The 8,961-nt window shown below is 36.7% G+C and overlaps 1 protein-coding gene across 1 annotated transcript; it reads right to left on the bottom strand.

Annotated features, from left to right (window-relative positions):
* Window positions 1-297: 297 nt before the first annotated feature.
* Window positions 298-7,591, bottom strand: LOC129889088 (aspartate aminotransferase, chloroplastic). The gene is made up of 12 exons (XM_055964216.1): window positions 7,463-7,591; window positions 6,758-6,829; window positions 6,590-6,655; window positions 5,792-5,986; window positions 5,596-5,634; window positions 5,420-5,509; window positions 5,204-5,312; window positions 5,022-5,131; window positions 2,850-2,993; window positions 2,251-2,417; window positions 954-1,218; window positions 298-645 (listed from the first exon to the last, which is right to left on the bottom strand). Exons 2-12 carry the CDS (start codon window positions 6,827-6,829, stop codon window positions 514-516), a joined length of 1,389 nt encoding a protein of 462 aa, XP_055820191.1. The 5' UTR covers window positions 7,463-7,591; the 3' UTR covers window positions 298-513.
* Window positions 7,592-8,961: the final 1,370 nt, after the last annotated feature.

The raw sequence follows: 8,961 nt of genomic DNA, 5'->3' as shown, positions 1-8,961 counted from the left end.
TTCATGTCTGATCTGCAATATTGGTCTCCATTTATCCTTGCTTATTTTTATCTTTTCGTATTCCTAGCGTTGTATTTGGATTGCTCTCAAACTTGTATTCATATTCTTGTCTCTCTTGTATTCATGACACAAAATTTTGGTGTGTACTTGTTATAGCCGCATTTAAAATGTCTTAGTCTCACTGCTAACTTAATATTCAGATCCAACCGTCTTAATGTTTTATAAAAATAAACAGGACCCTGATAAAAATCATAGTTGAAGTGATGACTAGCTAGACTAAGATATTTACTTTAGCACTGCTCTGGAAAACCACTTTCTCTTTATTTTAGAATCCAACTGTTCAGAAATTGTTAAAATTTTCTTCATACAGATATAAATTCTGTAAACCGAAGACAAGCTGAAACAATTATTACAAGATTTAAGAGGATCACGTGTTCAACAGGAAGAATGAAAAACACAGTGAAATTCCTGCAGATATTACTATCAAAACTATTGTTACTTTAAATCCAAGAATTAGCTCACATTGTAGTATGAGTCAATGATGGCATCAGCAAGATATTCACATTTAGCAGCCGACAATCCAGCCAACGATATCCTCCCATCTTTTGTCATATACACATGCCATTTATTGGCCATGTTCTCGCTCTGCGTGGCCAAGAATGAGAAAAAGAATGAGCACCAGATATGCAGGTACAGGGAAAGAAATATACGCACAGTTGATACTCTATTCCATAATTAAGTCATAAGGAAGGAGACTCTCTCACTGCACTATCTTTTGCATATTGAACTTGTAAAATCGGTAAGAAAGTAAGGAAAGAATGTCTTTCCGCAAATAAGTGCTGAGTGAAGAATCTGGTATGTGATGAATGACCAAGGCCACAAACTTGTCAACCAAATCAAATTGAATTTACACATATTGCAATGAAGCAAGAACTTAGTTCACGGGGCATTACCTGAGCTTTGTTGAGACCTGTGAAGGAAAACATTCCAATCTGCTTCAGAATGAATGACCAGTCCTTTCCACTCTTATCCTTGGCAGAAAGGCTATCATATAGCTTCTGTCTCACACTCTTTATCCTTCCTGCCATCATTTCCATCTCTTCGTTCCATTCGCTGAAGAGCTCTGGAGTTCCAACGACATTGGCAACAATTTTAGCACCGTGAATGGGAGGATTGGAGTACATTGGTCGAGCAAGCCTTTTTAGCTGGCTTTTCACCCTGCGAGTTAGTAGAGCTGCATGCATTAGTAGATAAGCAAATAATTCTATTAGTTCACCAAATATAAAATCCACTCAGGTGATTGGAGAGAGAATATGTACAAAGTAAAAGATATCAAAACAAAGGACAGCATCTGGTACTTGGCATTTTATATGGAACCATTGATTTCAAAGGAAAATGCTTAATCTTACTCTATCAGCTCGTCAAGTCAGTACAGTCAAAAAGTTAGGTGTTTTTTTCTCATCTACCTCAGTTTTGTTGGCAAAGTTGCCTGGTACTTGTATTGGTAAAGGATACACCCACCAGGTGGAATAGTCAAGGTGAATTGGCCCAGAAACCACTGTTCTCAAATAGAAAAAAACATGGACACAACAAGTTCTATCTTTTTCAACTATGACACAGTATGACCTAAACCCACCATTTCAGCAACAATTTTTTTTTTATGACAAAGGAAACCCGCAGCCACTAGCCTTTGGGTGAGCACAGGGCAAAACCCCCACTCCTATGGAATAGCTCGCAAACCACACATGAGAGGTAACCCGCACTAGGCAAGCCTGGTGCACAAGTCTACCCAGAAGGCAATACCCCTTGCTTTCGCTAGAAAGCAGTTTCAAACTTGAGACCTCCAACATGGAAGTCCCAAGCCCAAACCACTGTCATCTTAACCCACTGAACAGCTTTCATTGTTGTTCTATGATTATCAAGAGGGAAAGATGGGTTTGGTTTTTCAAAAATAAAGTCAGCGTTAGGAGGAAAACAACAAACCAGTTTTGCATACATAATTATAGCCAGAGGAGATACTTTGGAAAGGATTTCAAGTTAGCAGTACTAGGCACAATAATCATTGTCAAAAGCAACAAAAGAAAAAGGGATTAAACCTTTCTCATCTTGCTGTAATCTATAGTTCACCCGGAAAGAATTCCAAATGCAGAACATAAAGAATGCCATTATAATTTAACCAAAATCTTGAGTGCAACATCATTTTCCCACTATAGAGGAGAACTATATAGCTTTTAATGTTGGCCACTTTACCTTGTCGCTGCCTCAGCAGATGAGCAAAGAACATTAATAGCCCCAATCCTTTCTCCATAGAGACCTAGATTTTTACTATATGATTGAGCAACCAAAAGCTCCATACCACGTGCAGCAAACAATCTCACAGATGAGGCATCTTCGTCAAGGCTGCCACTTGCAAATCCCTGCAGTGCAGATTAGATGAGCCATCTAGATTGTATAGAATACAGCTTTCCAGTGCAAATATCTGAATAACAATGACTTTCACATGATCTTGTTCTAATAACTTCACTGTAGAGATTCATTTTTTCAAAAATCAGAAAATTTTATTGATAAACACCAAGACTTTCAAAAAAAAATGTATAAAGCGGCTTAACCAACTTCATTCATAAAATTTTCCATCTATCATTATAGCAAAGGTTCACTCTCCTTACATCTAAAGAAGAAATGAAACAAGAAAGATCTTTCACTATTTTGAAACAATCCCCTATTTCTTTCATTCTTTTCTCTCGCCCTCCCTCCCAGGGAGAGAGAGAGAGAGAGACTTCAAGACTTTTGAGAAACTTGAAATTCTACACCTTCACCAGTTGAAAATTATTGGGTTCACCACAGATTACCTGGTAGGCAACATCAAAAAATGGAATGTGGTTCTTCTCCTGAATTACATCAGCAATCTTTTCCCATTGCTCAGGTGTGGGATCAATACCAGTTGGGTTGTGTGCACAGCCGTGAAGCAAGATAAATGATCCTTCTGGGGCAGCCTATAAACAAGTAACGCCCATTACACTTAATCAATGACTTACACAAAAACTGGAAGAGAATACAAGCTCTTCCGTCAAACTCTGTTTTTTAATGTGGGGAGAAGAGCAAGGCCAACAAGACTGCACATACACATGTATCAGACATAGGAAGGACATCTAGTACTGGATAATCCTATTTGACTTGTGAGACAATGCAGAAAAACAAAATTTCATATGCATGCCAACATAGGAACTCTTAGACCTAAAAGGAGAGAGTACAACCACCTTTCCGCATATTCCATGCTCGCAAAAAATTTATATCCTCAAAGTTATTCAAATTCATAAAACATATTCAAAGGGTTAAGTTGGTTAAATGTTGAAAGACTCAAAAGTTGAATCTCAATCTGGTGGTGGTGGTGGTGGTCAGGGGCGGACCCAAGGCAAGTTTAGGGGGTTCATCCGAACCCCCTTCGTTAAAAAATTATACTGAATATATAAGATAAATTTTTTAATTTATGTGTATATATTTAACATTGAACCCCCTGAGCATAAGCCAAAGGACTAGCTCAGTGGCAAATGGGGTTCAATATTTTGCCTTAGCTTGTCTCAGCTCGCGGGTTCGAATCCGAATAAGCACATTTTTTTTCTGATTAGCGTGTTTAATTTTTTTTGAACCCCCTTCATAAAATTCCTGGGTCCGCCACTAGTGGTGGTGGTGGTGGTGGGGGGGGAATAGACAAGAGTAAGCTAAACAATGACCAATCTGCCCCATCATGAGTGTTGAGTCAGCTGTCATAGTCTCTTAAAAGGATGGTAAGAGCATTACCCTCACAGGTTTACCCACAGGGGAGTGGAGAGGTTGCTTGCTAAAAAACAACTGGGTTTGGCTTGTTGCTTTTTTTTCTTCACCCATAGCATAAGATAACGGGTGACATTTCACATCCCAAAACATACCAAACTTTCTCTCAGTAGAGTGTGAGCACCACCACCACCAACAACAAACCCAGTATAGTCCCACCATGTGGGGTCTGGGGAGGGTAGAGTGTACGCAGACCTAACCCCCACCTTAAAAGGTAGGGCGGCTATTTCCGAAAGACCCTCGGCTTAAGAGAGAAGAACAAGGGAGGAGAAACAAGAAAAACAAGACATAGATCAGTAGAGCCAGGCATATAGCAAACAATATAAAAATATGAATAATGAGAGCGATAAAGTCAGGGTAGGAAAGATCGGGGATAAAGGAGCATTAACTACTATAGATATAATAGGATATCCAAAGTAAACTGGGCCAACTAATATAAGCAGTAATCCCATGCAAAAATCATATGTTAATAAACAAATGAGCGCGACTACGACTACTATGGAGAAAAGATAGGCCACCTAGCCCACTATCTTAGTCTGAGTCCTCCATAGCCTCCTATCTAAGGTCATGTCCTCGGTGAGCTGCAACTGTGCCATATCATGTCTAATCACCTCTTCCCAATACTTCTTCAGCCTCCCTTTGCCCCTCCTGAAACCGTCCATAGCCAACCTCTCGCACCTCCGCACTGGAGCATCTGTGTCTCTCCTCTTCACATGCCCAAACCATCTCAGTCTCGCTTCCCGCATCTTGTCCTCCACCGATGCCACTCCCACCTTGTCTCGGATATCTTCATTCCTAATTCTATCCATCCTGATTTTCCTTATCAGAAATACGACTGCTCACATTGAAAGAACCAAGTCATTCCTACCAAGAAATAGAAAGAGAAGAAAAGCAACAAACACTTCATTGCCAACGGTGCAAATCTTCCATGTTTTTTCGACTACATGTAAGCTATTAGCAGTGATCTGAACCAATACAAACATATAGGAAAGAAGAGCACCATGAAACAGAAAAAGCATCTGGGAGATACTATGCTATTCTAGAATTAATAATGCATCTCTCCTTCAACTACTGAAAGTCAGAGCATGTCCCACATACAAAGGCACCAGAAGTCAATGGACTTGTAGAGAAGGAAAAAGACAGTGCTCGCTACAGCTTTACATTTCAACCACATAGATGACAATAATAACCTTTATATCTTCTATCATCCCAGTAAAGTCAAGGCCAACTGTTTTGGGATCATAATATCGATATTCAGACCAAGGCACTCTGGCATCATTGAAAATGTTTTTATGATTTCCTGCCAAACACAACCGCAAAATTCAGTATAATGAAATTCACCCTAATTAATCCAAGAGCAGTATATACGCACCCCATGTTGGAGATGATATCAAAACCTTAGAGCCAGGAAAGTAACGCTCTATCAGTGCTGCAGCAATACGCAATGACCCAGTTCCTGATAGACCTTGAATCGTAGCCATCTGAACAAGAAACGAACATTGTCATGCACAACAAAATCCAAGGAAACTGAATTTACACGTTCCAGGAGCCTACTCTTTCACTATGAGTAAAAAAACAAAAAATTTACCCTTTGTTGCTGAAGCACTGGGTTATCTTTTCCAAACAATAACTCTGCTGTGACTTTGTTGAATGCAGCCAAACCTTCTATTGGAAGATACTATGTGTCCATGGATGCAAGTAAGTAAGAAATTTCACCACATAAAACTAGTAAAGGCCAAAAGCTGAATTTAGTATATCAAGTACCTCTTTGTTTTCTCCTCTCTCCAGCATAAGGTTCTCCGCCTACAGAAAAGTAATTTCCTCATGATTCAGATGGAAAGCTATAGAAAGTTGTTACAATCACTAAAGATGAACACACAAGAGATAAAGAGATAAAGAAGAGGCAAGTCGTTCATAATTTACAAACTAATAGAGCTTAAACAAGAGATAAAGAACTTACTTTCTTAACAACATTGAGGACATATGGTTGAAGATCCTCCGTGCGGTAAGCTCCAACTCCAAGGTTAAGCTTCAGTTCATTTGTATCAGCCTTGAATGCTTCAGAGACTCCAAGAATGGGGTCAGGGGGAGCCATTGTTATTCCCTCAAATCGAGAGACGTTAACAGCAACAGTCATAGTAGTCCGACCATTTGACTGGAAACCAGAAAGAGAAAAACATCATGATTTTAAGATAAGGCATCCCAATTCACAAAGTTATAAAATTATATTAAGGTATCATCTTTGGATCATGCTCCTCCCTCCCCTTGGGTTTGGATATTGTTGCAATAAAAATAAGCAATCTGCCTGAGCTCTTTTTCTTTGTGTTTCGCTAGTGCCTTTTTCTAAGTGATTGTCAAGGTGAGTGGGAGGACCAATTACAACCTTTGAGCATCAAACAGCCCGTTGTCTCAATGATAAGAAAAAACAGAAACAGAGATTTTATGGAACCCTGTTGAATTGAATGCTACAATCCAAAATGTTGTTACATATTGATCCACCCAGATCTTGCAATTAGTAGTGTTGAAACAATAATAAATTCTGGAGTTGATTTACGAAGCATGATACGGGATCATCATGTATCATACACCAAGCTGGAGATGACTGTTCATTTGTATGCAAATCATCCTACCCCTACCATTTTTCTCAATTGAACTCTTCTCTTCTATACTCTAAAGGATGGAACCTTCTGGGAGTTGCAGTACATCAGTAAAGCTTTCACCTCTCAGTGAATGTGCACAAACAACACAAAGTTCCTACCTTTGCCTTCATGAAATCCTTCCCGGGGAAGGCCCTTTGGTTAGAAGTCCCTAGCTTCAGCTTTGGCTGCTCAAACACAAACAACAACATGAATCCTCCTCAGTCTAAGATAGGGAAACTTCCAAATGGTATAAATGAAAAATGATCAAGCAAGTAATGACATATTACCTTGAGATCATCTTGCAAGGAAATTGAAGGTGAAGGAGTGACAGAAGCTAGAGAGAACATTGTGGAAGCCATCTAGGATTTAAAGGAACAAAATGCTAATCATTACAACAACAACAACATACCGAGTGAAAAAATGGCAATCATTAATCAGCTTAATCCCGGGCCAATTCAGTTGAGAATTAAAACTATGATGACTAAAGAACTACACTTGTGTTAAGCTCTAGAAAGATTCAAAATTGAATTAACCAAAAAGAACCTTGGAGCGATGGGGATATTTGGTTTTGTATCCCTTTACAAATTTGTTTAGTTTCAAGTCCTTTTTACAAGAGATGAGATCTGAAAAAAAAGTCATTTTCTTCTGTTTAATAAGAGATCATTCCACTTTCTACAGTTTTCTAAGGTCAGTCTGCTAAATGCCCAGTAGTGTCTGACATGGGGTCAGATGGAATCATACAGTAGAAGGGCTCAAACCAATAACCAAGAAAATTGTGTAATCCATCAAATAGAACTACCATGATATAAAATTCATGTAAGATTAAAAGCCAAAAGTGTGAAACATAAGCAAATAAATTTATGTACGTGGCTGACTGAGTGGTCAGTAAACAATATATCAAAATCAAGATTTATGGAACAGGAAATGTGATTACAAAGATCAAATAAAAAAGCAAGAAATAGAAACGCAGATAGAAGGAGTAGTGGCCTTACAGCAAAGGAAGAAGAGGAATACAGGGTTTAGAGACTTTGGGTTTACAGGAAAGCTAGAAGAGAGGGAAGAACTGATCGATGGGAAATGGGAACGATAACACAAAATGTCATAAATAGTCTAGGAGGAGGTCATGGTCCTTAACTATGTATTTATGGATATATTTAGCTATTCAAAAATTCAAATCTTTTAATTGTATATTTACTGATTTTTTCTAAATTATATACTTATTGATTTTAATCTTTTAGAGGCCGTTTGATTTGATTTGAATACAGGTTACGATAAAATTAGTTATGATGGAATAATTTATGTTAGGATTAGTTATGATGAGATAAGTTATACTGAAATTATTTTTTATTGATTATTTGATTTGTTGTATTCAAAATATTATACATTGCATAAATTTTAAGAACAAATTGTTTGTTTACAAAAATATCTTTTACTTTATTTAGTTTTTTATATTCTCTTTGCAAGCTCTAATTGTTCATTCTTAAGAATTAAATTTTCATCTTATTTTAGGTTAAATATTTTTATGTGTGCATTCTCATTCCCATGATGGTACCATATGTATTTAAAAATAAACATTCATCTTATTTAGCTTAAAAATAGAATTTTCATCTTAATTTTGTTACAGTAAAAGATGATTTATTATTAATATCACTTTATTTAAGCACATAACACTCTTAAATTCTAAAATACTAAAGTTTTCGTTTTAGTTGATATATAAAATACAAGCTTTCAAGTGACCAAAAAAATATATAATTAAAAATATGTAATTTAGTAGTAGAGAAATCAAAACATAAATAAACATAAAAAATAGTCAAATAAATTAATAAATAAAAATTATATTTATATAGTCTAATTTTTTAATTAAAAAAATATAAAGAATTATCATAAAAATAAGTAGTAGTGAAGATTGTAAATGTTATTAGACATGATATTAAAAATAATGTGAATATACATGAATGTGAAAAGTAATGTATAAAAAAGGTTTAAAAGAATATTTTTGTCATTTTCTCTATTTTATATCGAGATTAGTTATCCTGAAATTACTATACCACCCAAGAGGAAGGATAGTTATCCTGGACTTACCAACCAAACAACAAATTAAATGATACTATAATTTAATCCTGGAACTATTTAATGTTATTCTTCACACCAAATGACCCCTTAAGTATTTAGAAACTTATCAGGTTTGAGCTTTGTCCATTTTCTACTACCAATAGCTTAGGTTTATATTAACAAAACTTATATATTCCTAAAATTAAATTTTTTATCATGATCCATACTAGGACCAAGCCGCGACACGACGATCGGAATGCGAGGGACCCCAACCATAAGCCATCTTAGCATACATTGCATACATAAGGTAAAGAATACGATAAAGAAAAGCGAAAGTAATAATCTCAAAGGGTATGAGACTAAGGGATAAAATCAACCAATCAATGTTCGCATGGACTACATCACATTATCGTCTAAACATGCCTCTAGTTTAACCCTT

This window comes from Solanum dulcamara, chromosome 5 (genome assembly GCF_947179165.1).
Source record: "Solanum dulcamara chromosome 5, daSolDulc1.2, whole genome shotgun sequence".
In the NCBI taxonomy this organism is placed as follows: Eukaryota; Viridiplantae; Streptophyta; class Magnoliopsida; order Solanales; family Solanaceae; genus Solanum; species Solanum dulcamara.
The sequence above is the reverse complement of the archived record's forward strand: the minus strand, read 5'-3'. Positions and strand labels throughout refer to the sequence as shown.

Excerpts from the sequence above, each read along its gene's own strand:
- LOC129889088 (XM_055964216.1), bottom strand. The coding sequence starts at position 6,829 with ATGGCTTCCACAATGTTCTCTCTAGCTTCTGTCACTCCTTCACCTTCA. Across the intron at positions 6,656-6,757 it reads CCTTGCAAGATGATCTCAAG|CCAAAGCTGAAGCTAGGGAC; the intron begins GTAATATGTCAT and ends GTGTTTGAGCAG. Across the intron at positions 5,987-6,589 it reads AGGATTTCATGAAGGCAAAG|TCAAATGGTCGGACTACTAT; the intron begins GTAGGAACTTTG and ends TCTGGTTTCCAG.